The 19,138-nt window shown below is 37.6% G+C and overlaps 5 protein-coding genes across 6 annotated transcripts; 3 read left to right on the top strand and 2 right to left on the bottom strand.

Moving 5' to 3' along the window:
• Window positions 1-20: 20 nt before the first annotated feature.
• Vha55 (V-type proton ATPase subunit Vha55) lies at window positions 21-3,619 on the bottom strand. The gene is made up of 4 exons (XM_070663710.1): window positions 3,294-3,619; window positions 2,042-2,508; window positions 1,241-1,906; window positions 21-1,125 (listed from the first exon to the last, which is right to left on the bottom strand). The coding sequence occupies exons 1-4, from the start codon at window positions 3,379-3,381 to the stop codon at window positions 859-861; spliced, it is 1,488 nt and encodes a 495-aa protein (XP_070519811.1). The 5' UTR covers window positions 3,382-3,619; the 3' UTR covers window positions 21-858.
• A 770-nt stretch (window positions 3,620-4,389) lies between these two features.
• Window positions 4,390-10,856, top strand: LOC139106720 (succinyl-CoA:acetate/propanoyl-CoA:succinate CoA transferase). The gene is made up of 6 exons (XM_070663659.1): window positions 4,390-4,733; window positions 8,366-8,518; window positions 8,815-9,054; window positions 9,129-9,533; window positions 9,615-9,881; window positions 10,116-10,856. Exons 1-6 carry the CDS (start codon window positions 4,544-4,546, stop codon window positions 10,298-10,300), a joined length of 1,440 nt encoding a protein of 479 aa, XP_070519760.1. The 5' UTR covers window positions 4,390-4,543; the 3' UTR covers window positions 10,301-10,856.
• Window positions 10,857-10,997: 141 nt separating this feature from the next.
• Window positions 10,998-13,636, top strand: LOC139106727 (succinyl-CoA:acetate/propanoyl-CoA:succinate CoA transferase). Its single transcript, XM_070663668.1, has 6 exons — window positions 10,998-11,509; window positions 11,691-11,843; window positions 11,921-12,160; window positions 12,312-12,716; window positions 12,797-13,063; window positions 13,177-13,636. The coding sequence occupies exons 1-6, from the start codon at window positions 11,347-11,349 to the stop codon at window positions 13,365-13,367; spliced, it is 1,419 nt and encodes a 472-aa protein (XP_070519769.1). The 5' UTR covers window positions 10,998-11,346; the 3' UTR covers window positions 13,368-13,636.
• LOC139106721 (TGF-beta-activated kinase 1 and MAP3K7-binding protein 1) lies at window positions 13,096-17,292 on the bottom strand. 2 transcript variants are annotated; one of them, XM_070663660.1, is made up of 7 exons: window positions 17,213-17,292; window positions 15,661-15,948; window positions 15,087-15,324; window positions 14,826-14,958; window positions 14,507-14,747; window positions 14,172-14,428; window positions 13,096-14,094 (listed from the first exon to the last, which is right to left on the bottom strand). In XM_070663660.1, exons 2-7 carry the CDS (start codon window positions 15,749-15,751, stop codon window positions 13,639-13,641), a joined length of 1,416 nt encoding a protein of 471 aa, XP_070519761.1. In that variant the 5' UTR covers window positions 15,752-15,948; window positions 17,213-17,292; the 3' UTR covers window positions 13,096-13,638. The 2 variants fall into 2 exon arrangements, with proteins under 2 accessions (XP_070519761.1, XP_070519762.1); XM_070663661.1 differs by lacking the exon at window positions 17,213-17,292 and adding an exon at window positions 16,052-16,067.
• Window positions 16,146-19,118, top strand: Abs (ATP-dependent RNA helicase abstrakt). The gene is made up of 10 exons (XM_070663658.1): window positions 16,146-16,446; window positions 16,511-16,784; window positions 16,870-17,215; window positions 17,299-17,432; window positions 17,509-17,665; window positions 17,747-17,909; window positions 18,007-18,307; window positions 18,402-18,551; window positions 18,631-18,813; window positions 18,894-19,118. The coding sequence occupies exons 1-10, from the start codon at window positions 16,408-16,410 to the stop codon at window positions 19,028-19,030; spliced, it is 1,884 nt and encodes a 627-aa protein (XP_070519759.1). The 5' UTR covers window positions 16,146-16,407; the 3' UTR covers window positions 19,031-19,118.
• Window positions 19,119-19,138: the final 20 nt, after the last annotated feature.

A 19,138-nucleotide genomic window follows, 5' to 3' on the forward strand; every position in this document is an offset into this window, starting at 1 on the left:
CAGTTAATGAAACGAAGCGCTTCAAAGACAACAATTCTCTTTTAATTCTCTATTTCTAACATATACAATTTGTCTTTCACAAGACGATATACGATGATGTTTTGCTCGGAACATTCTCTAGAGGTAACTGTACATATCGTATTCAAACGGTTCGTTCTCAAATTGGCTCAAACGCATAAAGAATCTTATATATGTGAATTTCGCAGTGGAATGTCGGGAATGCAGAAATACAATGGTTGTGGATTCTTCTATGCTTTTCATCTACGTTAATACTGAATGATATATTACACTTTACAATGATTGCTTGGCGTGTGTGAGCGCTGTCGCTCCAAAGCACGAAAGACACATGTTTCAAATATTGAAACAATATGTATATATATATATGTATATATATATGTATATATATTTAGCATTTATTATTTTCCATGATAGAGATAACATATAGAATAGGGGTTGCAGCTTGCACCCTTCGTAAAATTTCTCGGAATAAAATGTTTCTGATTTTTCAGTTTGCTTTACATATCAATATCGTTGTTACCCATTTTACACTTTCATTGCACAACATCAAGAAACGATATATGATTTTGTAAGCTTAACGTTAACATTTTTCAATAGCTTGCAACAAAAACGCGTAATTCCTTCGTCTTTCTATTTTTTCTTATTATTCGCAAGTGTATATACCGTTTAATTATTCTCTTTAATTGTTTTCTCGTCACGTTACATCGATCTTTCTTGCAAGTATGCAAAAACCGGCGTGTTTTATTTCAATTAATGCCAAAGGGAAAGTAAATCGCGCGAACATATGCGCGCAATTTCATTGAAATAAACTTACGCATGAGATGAGAAATAAAAGAGGGATTAATGACGAGAATCTCTCGGATAGAATTCCGCAAGGGTGCTGGCTGGGATTCGCTTAAGCATCTCTTTGGGAAAGATTCGCAGAAGCTGCCAGCCGATATCCAGTGATTCAAAGACGGTGCGGTTTTCGTAGCTGCCTTGTGAGATAAAGTTCTTCTCAAACTTCGACAAAAATTCCAAATACAGCAAATCGTCCGGCGTCAACGCCTCTTCTCCTACGACGGCCTTCATCGCCTGGACGTCTTTTCCAATGGCGTAACACGCATACTAAAAGATTAAATAAATATTGTAAAGCATAAATAGACTAATATATATTTTAAATAACTAAAAAAAAAAAGAACTGTGCAACGAAACGTTCTAATTGTAGTTCACAAAAACTTACCAACTGATTAGACACGTCGGAGTGATCCTTTCGCGTCATACCTTCGCCGATGGCGGACTTCATAAGACGCGACAAAGATGGCAATACATTTACAGGTGGGTAAATCTGCCTGTTATGCAGCTGACGGTCGACGTAAATCTGACCCTCGGTGATATATCCGGTAAGATCTGGAATCGGATGAGTAATGTCATCGTTTGGCATAGTGAGAATTGGGATCTGCGTGATAGAGCCGTTGCGTCCTTCTACACGGCCGGCGCGTTCGTAAATCGTGGCGAGATCGGTGTACATGTAACCGGGGAAACCACGTCTACCCGGTACTTCTTCACGAGCGGCTGACACCTCACGCAACGCCTCGGCATACGAGGACATGTCCGTAAGAATAACCAGCACGTGTTTCTCGCATTGATATGCCAGGAACTCAGCCGCCGTTAGAGCAAGACGAGGCGTGATGATTCTCTCAATCGTCGGATCATTGGCCAGATTCAGAAACAGGCACACATTTTCCATGGAGCCGTTCTCCTCAAAGTCCTGTTTGAAGAAACGCGCTGTCTCCATGTTAACACCCATAGCCGCGAACACGATGGCAAAGTTGTCTTCGTGAGAGTCGAGAACCGACTTGCCAGGCACTTTAACGAGACCAGCTTGACGACAGATCTGCGCGGCAATCTATAGAAAAAGAATAAAAAATTAGAATCTTGATTTAAAAAATATCAAAGATATAAAAATGCCGGCAGACTAAATTTAATTTTAAAAAATGTATACATTCCGTGTACTATTTAGCGGCGATAAAAAAAAGTTTACCTCATTATGCGGCAAACCAGCAGCAGAGAAAATGGGAATTTTTTGACCACGAGCAATAGAGTTCATAACGTCGATAGCTGATATTCCAGTTTGGATCATTTCTTCTGGATAGATACGAGACCAGGGATTGATAGGTTGTCCCTGAATGTCTAGATAATCCTCAGCGAGAATCGGAGGTCCCTTATCAATCGGTTTTCCCGAGCCGTTGAAGACACGGCCCAACATATCCTCAGACACCGGGGTCCGCAGAATGTCGCCGGTGAACTCGCAATGAGTGTTCTTTGCATCAATGCCAGATGTGCCTTCGAAAACCTGGACCACCGCCTTAGAGCCAGAAACCTCCAGAACCTGGCCAGAGCGCAGGGAACCATCGGCGAGTTTCAGCTGTACAATTTCGGCATACTTCGGAAATTTCACTTCATCCAATATTACCAATGGACCGTTCACTCCTGATACCGTCTTATAAGCTGGAAAAATACAACAGCACATTATTACCTAAACTTAATTATTTCTCTTTATTGCTCATTAAAACAAAATATAAAATTTACAATTAAAAATAAAAAAAATATTAAAAAATTAGATCGTATACAATTCATAGGAACAATCTAAAAAGGGAGGGGGGGGGAAAAACATCTGAATATATCAATCACTTTCAGTATGTCAAATTAAAACCTAGTATGCTTTAAAAACAATTTTCATATTAAAAGTTTCATTATCAATCATAACTTCGAAAATTAATATTACGTAATATTAATTTGGCATTTGTTAAACGCTTACATTCCTTTGTTGTATTATATCACAATTTTCTGAATACAATGTGGGTTACGCCCAGAGGCAAAGATAATATCTCGGGGTACAACGTTCGTGGACTAAGGAGGGCGATATTTCGAAGGAGTATCCTCGCAGGTGTCCACGATCGAAAAGGGCCGCTTCCAGATTTCACAGAAATCCGGAAAGGACCGGACAGAAGGCGGCGGCGGCGCGGCCACGAAGGCCACGCGAGTTGCCAGCTGCAGTCACATGACGTTGGGCAGCTCGCGTGAGCCGCGAGACAGCACGATTATCTCCGCGTTTCCCCGGGCAGATTTGTAGCACCCAGGAAGTGGCTCTTGTTCATCGGAACCGCCGAATTTTAGAAAATCGACGGCGGGGAATACTAAATACGGGATGCTCTGCGGGATCAGCTGACCCGCCGAGGGGATCGATCAGACGCGTTACGCCCAAACGGAGCGTCGTCTCCGGGTAAACTTACTGAGACGGGGCTGCGCGATGAAGTCTCGGGAGACGGCGAGCACGTGCTCCTTGTTCGCCTGGTGGTTGCCGATCGTCTTCGAATACATCTCGGAGAGGCGCCGTGAGATTACGTTCACCAGAGACACGTCTAGGTTCGCGCGTTATCCGTCACTACCCGCACTCGACAAACAGCAGAAGATACTATACCGTGGCGTTGACGGGGCGAGAGAGGGAGAGAGAAAGAGAGAACAAGAATCGACGAAAGAGAGGGGGAGAAAGGCTGAAAGATATGATGATGACGAGAGGAGGACTTGGAAGCGACCTCCTTGGGTCTCGAAATTAATCGCGTTCTTCAAAATAAAATTAAAAAGAAAAAAGAGAGACACCGAGAACGTGCGTTTTGAGAGAGAAGGAATAGTGGCAGCGGGGCTGCGGGGGACAAAAAAAAGATGGAAGATCAGGCACGTGCAATCACGTGGCTGGGACTAAGTAAATCGTTCCGCTGTCCTTTTGAAGATAATTTAATAAAAAGAACAGCGTTTGTTGGAGAATAATGCGTGTAAAATAAAGAAAAATATTGACGATATTATTCCTGATATTTAAAGACGAAAAGAGATGCGCTTAATTTTTGAACGATTTGTATCGTCGCGTGACTACAAATGGCGGTTCTTTTAACTCACGAGTAACAAATTATCTTTAACATTTTTTGAAAGAAATCTGTAATTTGACGATTTTGTATTTTTACGAATTATTTTGATAGATTTGCGTAATAATTCTCGAGACGCAATCGTTTATTACGAGAAATACGTGGTCTATTACGTAATTCTCGATTTAATATTCTAACATTTATTTGCATTATTCTTGCAATAATTGCACAAATAAGAGATTTATGATTGCAGTTGCGCTTCCTTTCTTTCCTCCATTCCATCGTCGTCGCGTCGACCCAAAAAGGTTCGCGAGACGCAATCGCTGCAAGTTGCAGCCTGCAACACACTCGAGAGTGTCGCGTGAGCGCACGTGACGCTGCGTTCACGTCGTCGACGATTTGGCGCTACATGCACGCATTTCCCCGGCGTGGATGTTTCACCGAGCCGCCAAGGTGCGCGTGGTAGCGGAGTAGTGGTCGTCACGTTTCCCACGGACGTGTGCGGGTAGAAGGGGCTTCTCTCGCCAGCTCGGAGGAGTCGGAGTACTCGGTCTCAGAGTCGTTATTCAGTCGAGTTCAGTGCGTCTGCGGGTACAGTGTGCTGTAAACGGTCGAACGGAGCGATGGCGGCTCTCAAGCGAATCACCAACTTGGCCCGGGCGCTCGCAACGACGACACCTGCATCGCGGGCCTGCCTCCAGCGGAAGACCTTCTTTACGTATGTGAACGAGCCGTCGATGCCGATTCCCGGCAAACAGCCTTGCTGGGTGAAGACCGCCGACGAGGCCATCGAACAGGCCGAACTTGATTCAGGTAACCGACGACGGTACTTTTTACTCTTTTCCGCCCTGGAAAACACGCTGTTGCAATGACCTCCTGCTCGGTCAATCGGGTATCATCACCGGGTTATTCCCCCCACCAGCCCTAAGCTGATTCCTTAATATTGACTTTCTTTGACGTTATCTATATAGGCGAGACTAGTAGAAAAGGAGACAACGATTGAATTTTATGCATGAAATGCTGGCGCAGCTCGGTATTAAAAATGTGACTGTCGATGACGTACAGCTTGATGGATTTGCATTAGTCATCTGCTTGCAGAGGGTTTAGAAATACCTAGATCTGAAGCTTATATCCGCAGATTGGTTCCTTAGGACTTTTGCTGTAAAATATTTACATTTAAATATTTATACCATAATACAGTAACAAAGTAACAAAGTACTTTGCCTTTACATTTTGACAGAATTATTTCTAGAATGTCAAATTTCTTGTTGCCTGCCTCGTATTATCTTCTCAAATATTCGCAAGCGAAATACAGCTTCGTACTTCTAGGTTGACAAGACGATCTAGGACTATCGAAATGCATACGCAGTTGATTGTCAATTTGCAAGAGTGGCCTATTGCGTATATTGGACTTCCTTCCTAACAAGCCTCCCGCGCGATTGGATTAAACTCTGGGATCGTATGCGTCAAGATAGGCGGAAAATCGACTGATAACATTGCTTTGTGCTTCACTTATCCATCAAGCAAACATTAGAATATGCAAAACTACTTTTAGGCAAACACACGGACAGATTATCTACGTGAATTTTTAAAACTTTCAATTGTTTCGCGTTTTTTTTTTTAACCGTACATCTAGGTATTTAAATACGACGGATGGATAAGCGAATGAGTAATGACTTTTGTTTCGTAATATTTGCGTGAGTGTGTTGAACGTACATTTGTTATTTTCTTGTAGAACTTGGCCGCTCGATACGTATTTGCGTTCGATCGAATTTTGCACCGCGTCAAGTTCCTACTTGTGAGATAATCGATTGCCAGTACTGACTCGAGATATATGCTCGGTATGTCGCCTTGGATTCACGGCATTATTTTCGGTACGACCTTCGCCTAGACAGTAATTTCGTGGATAACAAGCTCAAGCGCGAGCGTTCAAAATTAGCCAATCAAATTATTTACTTATTTTTTATTATTATCATCTTTTTTTATTCGTAATATATACTTTTATTCGCGTGCTTGTACTGCTTTCTAATTTTTTTCATTTTGTACATTGCATAAATTAAGATTAATATTTAAAATATGAATATGTTTATCTCGTATGCAAATTCTCATTTGATAACAGTTAAAAAAGGTTATTTTTTAAGCACTTGTGTTAATGATAATACTTCAGAATCACGTTATTTATTTATTTTTTTGGAAGATATTTGTTTAGATGAACGATAAGATATAGATTTAGATTGATAATTTAAATGAATAAATTTATGCAGAGAATTTAAAGTACTTAAGCAAGCGTTCGATAAAATCGATTCGATAAATGATCAACGGACATTTCTGTAATTTATGTTTGTCGATTATTCTGCTGATAAAGGAGACTCACGGCCACTTGAAGTTACACAGCTGTAAAAATTCCACATTAGCGTTGCTCACAATTCGGTTCAGGACACACTCGCGTACAATATTACGAAATTAATCTTTAATTTTTTTTTCCTTTTTTTTTTTTTTATAAATCGTAAATTATTTATATATCGTCTAACGTATGTACGTGAAACAGACTCACGCAAATATTGCGCAAATAATGTAAATATAAGTCACGCCGTGTTTTAAGACGTATATTTACGGCATACTAATTTTGTTTAATGTAATTCACGATTACTAAAGTGATGTCATTTTATAGTGATGTCCTTGGCATTCTCAGTGCCGTTTAACTTATCCTTGTTCAAGGTATAATGTTTATCAAATCATATTTTTTTTAATTGTTGATTTAATTGGCTCTTATCGATTTTGCTCGTTTGTCAGTTTTAAATGGAAAGAGTTCAATTCACCGACAGCTGTGCTATGACATTAGTTTTATTAGTCTATTGCACTCCAAGTAGTAAGCTGTATTAGTGGTGTGGGTACAATTGACGTTAGGAGTGCAAAGGGCTAGGAGATTGGATCTCTATCGCTAACATTGACCTCGACACGCATATGCAGATGTGCGTATATATGTACGTGAGTGAATATCAAAGTCTAACTCTCGCTTAAATATAGCCACCACCAACCAAGTTTTGCTGACCAAGCGTTTTGTAAATCAAGTTATTTCAAGTGGATGCACCCCGGTGTAAATATTCAACCCGCTTTTCTCCTAACGCTCGTTTTACAACACTGCGCTTATTTACAGTCTTAAATCTACTTTATAAATCTTTGAAATTATCAGCGGTGGGTTTTAATAAAAAAAAAAATTTTTTTTCCGGTAATTGAACCACTCCATGGCACATATATAAAATCTCTGATTCTCTAGCATATTGCTGGCGTGTATCTCTTTTGATAAGATCGAAGATAAAAGTACAATTTATAGAAAAATATAAAAACGTCCATCTGGAATAATCCTTACGTCAATTGACACTCCCAAATATGTCAAATAAAATGTTGATGCATAAATGATGCAGGAATTAAATTACTCTTAATGATAAATTAAAATTCCGATAAGATCGATGCGATAAGTACAAATATTCGCCTGTTATCAATATCATTTTCTTGCAGATAATAGCTGCTTTTTATTTACATGAAAGTTCAGACAAGTCTTATTTATGACGTCATTCTATCTCTCTCCAACATTTATTAAACAACAAAGACGGAACGACGTCATAAGTGGGAATTATCATGAGTGTAAATGAAAAGCAAATAATAACATTTTGCAAAAAGGAATTACGCATTGAATTGTCAGTTGTTTTCGTTGGACAAACAATTACAAAAATCGCTGCTAATGTATTTCACAGATTGTACTTTGATATGACAGTTACACAAGAGAACAAAATACAGTTTATTACTTAAAACTCCATTGACGGTGTTTGTGGTATTAATAGATGTGATACTCGCACTATAATCATATAAACATTAGGCCACATTTGTGATACAATCTGCGGCGCTTGGACGTGAGATTCCAAAGTACAAAAGTCCTCGAACGCTAGCATTCTATCAGCGCAGTGTGAAATCATCTCTGCATTAATCTTTGTAATTGAATGCGATTACACATAGCAATAACATTCGGTACATAATATACATATATATGATAATAACGCTGAGGAAGACTCTCGTTTATTATTTGATTCACAAAAAATCTCACCGATAAACTCTACAAATTACGATCAAAACCACGTACAAGAAAAAATTAGCTGCGTAGATGCAACCCGTTATCTGTCTGTAAATATTTTATTTTTATCGGCGTCTCAGATAACGTTAAAGTATAAGAAAAATGTCGAGAGACCGTCGTCACGGTAATGTAATATTTATTTTAAGACGGAAAAAGGTGTAAATCTTTTGGCGCGGAGATAAATTGGAAAATCTCGCTGTTTGAATTTAATAGCGATTTAAATCATGAGCATATTTTTTCTTCTTTTTTTTTATGGAGTTTAGAGATTTTTATTAATGGATGTGCCTTTAATTTTTTTTTTTTTTTTTATTTGCAGATCAATTGGTGTACGTTCAAGGTGCGGCCGCAACACCCGTCGAATTATTAAGAGCGATGACTGATTACGGAGTTCGCTGTGATGTGAGAAACGTCCGTTTGTATCACATGCATCTCGAGGGATCAGCACCGTTCGCTAAACCAGAGAACGCAAGTATGTAACTTCTTGCTTTTTTTTAAATAAGTATCTATATAACAACGCGGCGTATTATTTTGTTCTTACTTTACATACTTTGTAACATACTTAGCGCATTGTTTTGTTCTTCCTACTTCTTTATACTGCACATCTGGTTTCACACATTCAGCTTTTGTCTACTTTAACTGCGTTTTACATCATTTTCCACTCAGAAGAGCTTAAAGCGCCTAAAGCTTACTTGTTTAAAAATTGCTTTTGAAAATTGGAGACAAATACTTTTCTTATTCTTTTAAATAATTGTTATATTTTTTTAGAGCACTTTAGATCTGTCAGCTTGTTCATTGGTGGCAACGTGCGACCCGCGGTGAACGCGGGCACCGCTGACTGCATTCCCATTTTCCTGCACGAAATCCCGCGTCTCTTCAAGGAAGGTTATCTGAAGCCTGATATCGCGCTCGTTCACGTTTCCCCACCGGACGATAAGGGTTACTGTTCCTTTGGTACCAGCGTGGATTGCGCCCGTTCTGCCGTTAGTCATTCCAAACGTGTCGTAGGTAAATCTCGAAAATCTCGCACTTTATCTCTTTTTATTAATGAATAAAATTATAAAAGAAATTTATGTTTGCAGCCTTAGTCAATAAACACATGCCTAGAACCTTCGGTGACGCTCTCATTCACGAAAGCCATTTAGATTTCGCCGTGGAACATCATAAACCTCTTCCAGTTCATCCGGTGAAGGCACCCTCCAAGGCTGAGCAACAGATCGGCAAGCATATTGCCGAAAATCTCGTGGTGGATGGCGCTACGTTGCAGCTGGGCATCGGCAGTATACCCGACGCTGTGCTGTCACAGCTAGTTAATCACAAGGATCTGGGAATCCACAGTGAGATGTTCAGTGACGGTGTGGTGGATCTAGTAAATAAGGGCTGCATTACGAATAATCAGAAAACGATGCACCGGGGCCGAATCGTCGGTTCGTTTTGCGTGGGATCGGAAAAGCTCTACGATTTTATGGATAACAATCCCTTTATAGGTAAGCGCGTCTTTCATTTGAGACTTTTTATTAATTAGACAAGGCTCGATTCTTATTTAACAATTTTTTTATCTCGTGCAGAAATGCTGGTAGTGGATTACGTCAATGATCCTAGAATAGTTGCTAAACAGCCGAAGATGACTGCCATTAATTCATGTATCGAGGTGGACATCACTGGTCAGATCTGTTCGGATAGTATTGGCACAAGAATGTATTCTGGCTTCGGTGGACAACTAGATTTTATTACGGGCGCTGCAATGAGCGAGGATCTGCAAGGAAAGCCGATCATAGCACTTCAATCAGTCACCGCTAAGGGTCAAAGCAAAATACAGCCGGTTTTAACATCGGGTAAATAAGCAAATTACTTAAATAATCTTTATTTTTTTACAAGACAAATTTACAAAAAAAAAAAAAAATAAAATAAAATTGTATATTTTAAAATTTTTTAAATAAAATACTATTTAGGCTTTTAAATTTAAAATCCTAGAAAATATTAGAGAGGGAGAATTTTTTTATTTTTACTTAAAAAATTATACCATATTGATTTTAATATATTTCATCACATTTTCGTTGTGCTAATAGGTGCCGGAGTGGTTACCAATAGAGCGGTGGTGCGATACGTCGTGACGGAACAGGGAATTGCCAGTTTATTTGGCAAAAGTCTTCAGCAACGTGCGTACGCGTTAATCCAAGTGGCTCATCCTGATCATCGAGAAGCGCTCGAGAAATCAGCGTTTGAACGCCTAAAAATGATGCCTGCCCCGTAAACCGAAACCACATTCAACAGCATTTTACAACCGGTCATCCTTGTGTTTTAGCCACGCACAATGATCAGTCATCAACGTGTTGCGAAGTGTCTCCTTTCTGTACGACATTGTACACGCTCTCTTATTGGAAGATACTTCGTTAACCTCGAAAAATAAAAATGAGAAAAAGAGAGACAAAGAGAGAGAGAGATAGAAAGAATGTGTATGTGTACGTGTGAGAATAAAAGTGCAAAAAAAGAAGAACCATGCACTAAACTAAAAATTTAATGCGTTAAATTATATCATTATGTATGTAAGAATCTGTAATGTGAAATTGCACTCGTTTCCAATACATAAATATTAATTTAAGTCACATGTATTTTATATCGCAAGGAGAAATCGTATTGACGCCTTAGAATATGATTAAATGACATAAATCTTTGTCGATTTTTAGATGTAAACATTTTTTATATTAAATCTGTCAACGTTCCTTTATATAATTCATCGTGTTACCATTGTAATAACAACGTTAAAATAGTACTGTAAAGAAGAAATATATTAGTTGAGAACGCTGAAATTTTATTGCACTAGAAATTATAAATCGCGTGATTCGCACGTGTCCTTTCATAAAGAAAATTGTTTTACAATTAATAATTTTTGGCATCAAACTACGGATTTATATATCTTAAACTACGTAGAGGTATAATTTATGACTCCGACAATTCAATCTATCGTCGATTTGTACCATTATGTCTATAATTTGAAGGTAAAGTAAATTTTGTTAAAGTTAAAAAAATTATACGCAAAGAACATAAGCGTAATTAAAATGCACGAAATTCACACTAATAATTTGAAAATTGTCGCTGTTGAAAAATCGATTGTTGTCAAGTCAGATGTTTAAATAGCAATTTATAGAGATGACAAATTTGCTTTGCTAGACTGTTATGGCCAACGAAATCTTTTAGGATTATGTATTGTGTAAATTCTCATATGAACGTTGTATTGCCGCGTTATCAACGACAGTTGCTTGTGAATTTGGTTTCATCGGTTTTAAAGTAATAAAAAAAATGTTTCGAAACTTGAAACTGGCATTCGAAAAAATTAGACACGTAAAATCGTTTCAATTATGTGACCGACGATATTTGCAAAAGTTAAGAGAACCCTTTCAACCTTTAAAACGGTGTCCAAAATGGGTTTGCGTGGAAGATGCTGTAAAGCTCATAAATTCAGGTATTTAATTACGTTATAATTAATTAGATTATATTTTTTGCGAAAATAATTGTTCTTTCCCAAAAATATTTGTTAATAGAGTAAAATTAATAACAATTTCAAGAGTTATCTAATACTTATTTTGAATTACGTACATTATAATTGTTAATATAGATAAAAATAAAATTATTATATTTTTTAGAGCATTTAGTTTATATACAAGGTGGAGCCGGGACGCCAATGGAATTAGTACGTGCAATGACTGAACACGGAGTATGCAATAATTTACGTGGAGTCAGATTAGTGCACATGAATCTCGAAGGAGACACTCCGTTTAGCAATCCGGAGTATGAAAGTACGGTATTTGCGATTATTGATTCGTGTAGTGTTTTGATAATTAGAAAATAAATAATATTTGCAACAATGTTTAAGAGCACTTCAGATCCATCAGTCTATATGTGGGTGCCAATCTCAGAGAGGCAGTGAACGAAGGACGGGCGGATTACATTCCGGTGTTCTTGCATGAAACGCCGAAATTATTTTTTCAAAAAAAGATTATGCCGGACATTGCGTTGATTCATGTAAGCATGCCAGACGCACGTGGATTCTGCTCGCTCGGCGTAAACGCGGATTGCACCAGAGCCGTAATTTGTACTGCCAAAGTCCTTATTGGTTCGTGTAAAATTAATAACATTAATTAAAATAATCGCAATAGTTACAACAAGACAGAACTACATATGTAACTATAAATCTATTTAGAATTTAGATTTATATATTAACTGTATGATACTTTTAAAAAGTACTATTAAAAAGATCTTTTTAGCGCAAGTAAATGAGCACATGCCGAGATCATTCGGCGATACGTTAATCCATTCGAGTCATTTCGATTGGGCCGTGAGGTACGACTGCCCGTTGCCCTGTATCTCTTGTCCGCCATCCAACGACGTTGAGCAAGAGATCGGCAAGATCATCGCGCAGCGGCTGGTCGCAGACGGAGCAACATTGCAGCTCGGCATCGGTTGCATCCCCAATGCGGTGCTCTGCGCCTTAATCAATCATAAAAACCTGGGTGTACATTCTGAAATCATTTCCGATGTAATGGTGGATTTAGTTCAGAATGGCAATATTACAAATAAATGCAAGACGAGGCACAGAGGTCGCTTAGTGGGCTCTTTCGCCATCGGCACGAAAAAATTATATGACTTCTTGCATAATAATCCGGTCGTTGGTAATTATTAATTTACCTATGTTGAGCGGTTTAGAGAAAGCAGCTCTTGCCTTATCTTAAAATCATAATTATCGTGGCAGAGATGTTGGCGGTTAATTATGTAAACGATCCTCGAATAATTTCGATGCAACCGAAGATGACTTCCATTAATTCTTGCATCGAGATGGACCTCACTGGCCAAGTGTGCTCCGACAGCTTAGGCTGTAAAATATATTCCGGTTTCGGCGGTCAACTAGATTTCCTTCGAGGCGCAGCGATTAGTCAGGATGGTTTTGGAAAGGCCATCATTGCGTTCCCCTCAGTCACCAGTCAAGGAGAGAGTAAAATACAGCCGGTGCTGAAACTCGGTATGAAGTAAAAATTAAATTCGACGATCGAATGCCGCGAAAAGCAAATCTTTTTATTAATTCTTGTCATTTAATTATTTAATAAGTCTATAGCTGTGATGTGTTTTCCGCAGGAGCCGGAGTGGTCGCAACAAAAGCTCACGCACATTATATAGTCACAGAACATGGAGTAGCGGATCTTTTCGGTAAAACTTTACGACAAAGAGCGAATGCACTGATACAAATCGCACACCCCGATCACAGAGAATGCCTCGAAAAGGCCGCATTCGAACGTTTGAAGTCTAACCCGACGAAATACTTATAATATTTAATATATTTATATGTACAAATTGTGAGATAGTCCCATGCAAATAAATTTTAATAACAAGAATATAGCAATACGTATAATATATAAATATATATATATTGCTACATTCTTGCCGTATGCGTTATAAATTGATAAAATACAATCTCAAGGTCTAAAATATATGTGCTGCAGTAGTAGGAACGTTCACACTTGTTAAGCCGCCACATACTGATCTCCGCATATCACTTGTAAATGAAAAATAGTTTACACATAAAATAATAACAGAGTGTTAGAAGTCTATTCCTTCAGGTAAAGTTCCTTCATTTCTTCTCTTTTCCACATTTTCGTAATACTCCGAAAAATCTACGTAAGGCTTGATTCGAGCATTTCGCTCCGCCATTCTAGCGCCGGGCGGATACAAGTCCGATGTCGTTGATGTCTCGGTCGTCGACGTATCGACGTTGTCATCTGTGACGCCTGTGTTAATGCTCGACAGATCGTCGTCGTCCGGTATACTGATCGGCGCAGTTTGTACCACGGGATTGAATCTAACCGACTGGCTCGTCGGGCTCTTTAATGCATGCGGCAGCGGGAAATTAAAGTTTCGTACCAGGAGAGTTATGTCGTCACGTTTACCGGTAATCACAGTGTTTTGTGTGTTGCTCATATTCACGTCATGATGAATTCGCACGATCTTATCGACCACCGCTTGGGCGACTCCAGTTAAAGTCGATTGTACACGAAACTGCCACAGACATTTAAAAATAAATTTACAGAAATCGTTAAATAAAAGTTTGATCAAAATCTATTAAAATCAATTACCTGTTCGACTGCTATCAAAGCCAGCTCTTTATTGACTTGATCAGTGCCGGTTGCTTCCTCTAACGATTTATAGAGACCGCGAGACATAAGTAGTAGAAATCTACACGATTCATCCAGCTCTATACTTCCATGGATTTCGGGTTCGGCGATAATCGGCTCTGCCAAGGAAGCTGTTAGCTCCTCGAACTCTCTATATCCGCCTTTAACGAGGTAATTACCAAGGCAACGTGTGTTTTCCTGATTTCCAAGATGAGATCCTGTAACGTGTATTTTAATTAGTTAAAATTGTTATTTATCAAAATAATAATGATGTAAATAAAATTTATCAAACTTACCTTGTCTGATGGATTCAACTTCCAAGCCCAATTGAGATAATCGCAAGAGCTCATCCTCGTTTCGTAAATCATGATCTACACTTAATTGTACAACTCGTAAAACTTGATTACTATCGGTTTTGCATAGTAATGCTCTGCTATCTCCGACATTCGCAACGTACAGCCTCCCTCTGTAGACCAAGGCCACTACAGCACTAGTCCCAGCTGACAACTCACAATTTAGTGCATTTAACTTGTCAACCTGTAAAAAAAAAAAAAAATAAATTGCAATAATGCATTTAAAGAAGTAACTACAGAATTGTTTTAATATGTAACCTACCAAGTCTGGAAACTTTTGGTAGGTCTCATAAGAGGTCAGTCCATCAGGTATGTCAAACTGCAGACTAGCACGTTCTGCTAATAAATCACCAATTGATTCCAAATATCCTTTTTCAACTGCTATAAATGCTTGCCTAGAAAGCAAATATAAATATAATTTTTGCTTGTAACTATAATATACAAGTTTGTTCATCAATATGTTAAAATTATATGCAAATTTTGTTATTTAAATGTAAATTAAACATATCTATGAAATTCTTACCTGAGAACTTCTTTCACTTCTTCATCAGTTGACTTGCCATTTAATTGACCAAGTAAGATTTCTGCAGCCATCCTTTGCATAGCAAAGTTGGCTGCTTTGGTACCCTCATGACCATCAAATACAGCATACAGAAATGTAGAGTCATCATATCTACAGTGAAAGCTGCGATCCTCAAATGGATGCTCCTCTTGTCTATATCCATCTTCCCGATAAATTTGATTAGTAGAAAACCCCACTCCTATGGAATATTGTATAATATTTCTCTTTACATGTTAATAATCCTGTTAAAATATTTATCAAATAATATATTACTTCTTAATTAAATAACTTTTAATATAAGATATCAAAATATAAATCATAATAAAAAAAAACAAAAATATCGAGACTCATTTTGTTGATGATTAGTAGCATAATTGAATCATCATTATTATTCAGCAATTCTTTATATGTTAAAACTACTTGTTAAGAAATTATAATTTATTAAACTGAAAGATAAAAATGTTTTCTCGTAATTTCCTGCAGAAAATATAAAAGTTAACATTAAATATTCAATTAAAGTTAAAGTTAAACGAACCGGATTGTTTGCAAACTGGCAGGTCGTCCGTCCAATTGTACTGGCTGTCCTGAAAGGGCATCGAGGCCGGACGTTCCGCACCAGAAGACATTTCGATTTTCTCTGTCAGCTCATAATAATCCAAATGCGGTAAGAAATTATTTTACGAGCTTACACAAGAAAAACTGAGCCAAAGTAATAATTAACACGCATGACTTTAGCTGCCAAGTCTCGTCACTTGAGTTTTGTAAACTTTCTAGAATTACTCGTTCCACATTGCTTTTGTCCTCTGTGTTGCATTATCATATTCTAAAAATAATAGACAATTATACAAGTGGATGTCGAAAAGAAAAAAAAGAGAGGAGTTGTGAAGTTAAAAAGTTCAATTACGGAGAACAAATTTGAACGTAACCTCGCAAATATTCCAGTTTTGGGTGCAGAAATTGCAATAATCAGCAGTTATGTGGCATATAACAATACTGACACCACACACAGACGATACAGTACTTTATTTTCCCGCAAGTAACGCTACTGTTTCTTTGAGAACAGACCCATACTCTAAATTAGTGCAGGTAGTTCAGCTATAGAAAATAAACCGACGCTGGCCGAGGCTAACGAACGCACACGGACATGGCATTTTATTTCGTGTGCGTATGTTGATCAGTGTTAATTATTACTTTGGCTCAGTTTTTGCTGTGTAAATTTGCAAAATAATTTCTTGCCTCATCTGGATCATTATAGATATAATAATTATTATACATTTTTACAATGAATCAAAACAATCAGGACAACGAATTACCGAGAAAGGTTAGTTGAAAATTTATTTCCGTACATTTTTTATATCAAATGCATTAAATTATTTTTATTACAGAGATATAGAAAGGATGAAGAGGAAGAGGAGAACAGCTCTCTGGATACAGACGATGGTTATGAGCCATATACGTCTGTCAAGTACCGTAAAAAGCAGCTGCTTACAAAACTGGGTAAACTTGGACAGTTGAAGGAAGAAGCCAGCGGTGGTGTTGGGAGAAGCAGCAGTGAGAATGAGAAAGATGATGCCGATAACGATGACGGTCAAGTCTGGGGAAGAAAATCTAATATTTCTCTCCTTGATCAACATACAGAGTTGAAGAAATTAGCTGAAGGTATAGAATACTTTGAGGATAGAGATTTATTGAGAATTAATAATAAAATATTATAGATAAATTCATAAAACTTTTCTTGCAACAGCTAAGAAGGAGAGTGCTATGGAGAAACAATTGAAGGAGGAAGAAAAAATTCTAGAAAGTGTAGCTGAGAATAAAGCTTTGATGGGTGTAGCTGAATTAGCCAAGGGTATTCAATACAAGGATCCTATTAAGACCAGCTGGCAACCACCAAGGGTAATACTCAATTTGGGCGAAATACGTCATGAAAAAGTGCGTAGAAAGCTGAGAATTCTTGTGGAAGGTGACAAGGTACCACCACCTTTAAAAAGGTTCAATGAAATGAAATTTCATAAAGGAATTTTGTATGGATTGGAACAAAAGGGTATTATCAAGCCAACTCCAATTCAAGTTCAAGGAATACCTACCGTGTGAGTTGTCAATTACAGAGATATTGGCATTATGTCAATTAATGACTACATTGTAAAATATTACAAATTTTTTATATTTTCAGATTGTCTGGTCGTGATATGATCGGTATAGCTTCCACAGGCAGTGGTAAAACGTTAGTGTTCGTTTTACCTATCATTCAATTCTGTTTGGAACAAGAAATGGGTATGCCATTCATTAAAAAAGAGGGTCCTTATGGTAAATACATTTACAATAATGATTAATATTTAATTAATAAATACGTACGTTTATATTAATTATTTTTAATTTGTAGGTTTAATAATATGTCCTTCAAGGGAATTGGCTAAGCAAACTTATGACATAATCAGACATTACACCAACAGCTTGAGGCAAGTGGACTGTCCAGAAATACGTTGCTGTTTGGCGATTGGCGGTGTGCCGGTTTCAGAATCATTAGCTGTAATTAACAAGTTAGTATTTATTTTTATTAATATTATTAATGTTTTTTTATTTAACATATTAATTTAAATTAATTTCATGCATTATTTTAGAGGTGTACATATAATGGTAGCGACACCGGGACGATTGATGGATATGTTACATAAAAAAATGGTAACTTTGAGTGTGTGTCGTTATCTTTGCATGGACGAGGCAGATCGCATGATTGACATGGGATTTGAGGAAGATGTGAGAACAATATTCTCATTTTTTAGGGTAATTATTATTCTGCCTTTTTTCATGCGTCTAGCATAATGTATAAAAATTAAACATTTATTAGAAGGTTAGAAATCATAACTGTTGTGTGTTACAGGGTCAGAGACAAACATTATTGTTCTCTGCTACTATGCCGAAGAGAATTCAAAACTTTGCGCGTTCAGCACTGGTAAAACCCGTGACGATAAACGTTGGCCGTGCTGGTGCAGCATCGATGAATGTAATACAGGAAGTGGAGTACGTCAAACAAGAAGCCAAGATTGTTTATCTCTTGGAATGTTTGCAAAAGACTGCGCCGCCAGTCTTAATATTTGCAGAGAAAAAGCGTGACGTGGACGCCATCCACGAGTATCTACTCATAAAGGGTGTAGAAGCTGTTGCGATACATGGAGGAATAGGTATGCATTTTAAACAAATTATATTAATTTTTTAAAATTAAAATATGATTAAAATAAATTAAATATATTGATACACTTCGTTATACACTTTCAGATCAGGAGGAAAGATCACGTTCGGTAGAAGCGTTTCGCGGAGGTCGAAAAGATGTTCTCGTTGCAACAGATGTTGCATCGAAAGGTCTTGATTTTGCCGACGTACAACATGTTATTAATTATGACATGCCGGATGATGTAGAAAATTATGGTAACATATAGATATAATATATTAAGTGCAAAATGGTAATTTTGAAATAAATTGTTTAATTTATGTTTTTAATTTTTAGTGCACAGGATAGGACGTACTGGCCGTTCCGGACGTACCGGTATAGCGACGACTTTTATTAATAAGGCAAACGACGAATCAGTACTGCTTGATCTTAAACATTTACTAATGGAAGCGAAACAAAAAGTGCCACCGTTCTTGCTGGAACTTTGCTCGGAGAATGAAAAATATCTTAATCTGGGAGGTAAGAGAAATAATTTATACTTCTATAGTCTCCGTTACTTATAAAGAAATTTTGTTAATATTTTTCTTATTTTATTATAGATGAACGCGGCTGTAGTTACTGTGGTGGACTCGGACACAGGATTACAGAGTGTCCAAAGTTGGAGGCTGTGCAGAATAAACAAGCGTCCAATATTGGGCGTCGTGATTATTTGGCCAGCAATGCTGCCGATTATTAATTAACGTATTTTAAAAACGTTATATTTATTGTAAATATGCACATACAAAAATTTATTTGTATATAATAATTAAAAAACCTGCACAGTTTCCGCATTTCTACCAACTTC

This window comes from Cardiocondyla obscurior, linkage group LG11 (assembly GCF_019399895.1).
Source record: "Cardiocondyla obscurior isolate alpha-2009 linkage group LG11, Cobs3.1, whole genome shotgun sequence".
Lineage (NCBI taxonomy): Eukaryota > Metazoa > Arthropoda > Insecta > Hymenoptera > Formicidae > Cardiocondyla > Cardiocondyla obscurior.

Bases quoted from the DNA above. Each gene is read 5' to 3' on its own strand.
- Vha55 (XM_070663710.1), bottom strand. From the start codon at position 3,381: ATGTATTCGAAGACGATCGGCAACCACCAGGCGAACAAGGAGCACGTG. The intron at 2,509-3,293 runs GTAAGTTTACCC...GTATTTTTCCAG, and splicing joins CATCGCGCAGCCCCGTCTCA to CTTATAAGACGGTATCAGGA. The intron at 1,126-1,240 runs GTAAGTTTTTGT...TTAATCTTTTAG, and splicing joins CCGACGTGTCTAATCAGTTG to TATGCGTGTTACGCCATTGG.
- LOC139106720 (XM_070663659.1), top strand. From the start codon at position 4,544: ATGGCGGCTCTCAAGCGAATCACCAACTTGGCCCGGGCGCTCGCAACG. The intron at 9,534-9,614 runs GTAAGCGCGTCT...TATCTCGTGCAG, and splicing joins GGATAACAATCCCTTTATAG to AAATGCTGGTAGTGGATTAC. The intron at 9,882-10,115 runs GTAAATAAGCAA...TTGTGCTAATAG, and splicing joins ACAGCCGGTTTTAACATCGG to GTGCCGGAGTGGTTACCAAT.
- LOC139106727 (XM_070663668.1), top strand. From the start codon at position 11,347: ATGTTTCGAAACTTGAAACTGGCATTCGAAAAAATTAGACACGTAAAA. The intron at 12,717-12,796 runs GTAATTATTAAT...TTATCGTGGCAG, and splicing joins GCATAATAATCCGGTCGTTG to AGATGTTGGCGGTTAATTAT. The intron at 13,064-13,176 runs GTATGAAGTAAA...TGTTTTCCGCAG, and splicing joins ACAGCCGGTGCTGAAACTCG to GAGCCGGAGTGGTCGCAACA.
- LOC139106721 (XM_070663660.1), bottom strand. From the start codon at position 15,751: ATGTCTTCTGGTGCGGAACGTCCGGCCTCGATGCCCTTTCAGGACAGC. The intron at 15,325-15,660 runs GTTCGTTTAACT...AATATTCCATAG, and splicing joins GCCAGTTTGCAAACAATCCG to GAGTGGGGTTTTCTACTAAT. The intron at 14,959-15,086 runs GTAAGAATTTCA...TTTGCTTTCTAG, and splicing joins GAAGTGAAAGAAGTTCTCAG to GCAAGCATTTATAGCAGTTG.
- Abs (XM_070663658.1), top strand. From the start codon at position 16,408: ATGAATCAAAACAATCAGGACAACGAATTACCGAGAAAG. The intron at 16,785-16,869 runs GTATAGAATACT...TTCTTGCAACAG, and splicing joins GTTGAAGAAATTAGCTGAAG to CTAAGAAGGAGAGTGCTATG. The intron at 18,308-18,401 runs GTATGCATTTTA...ATACACTTTCAG, and splicing joins TGCGATACATGGAGGAATAG to ATCAGGAGGAAAGATCACGT.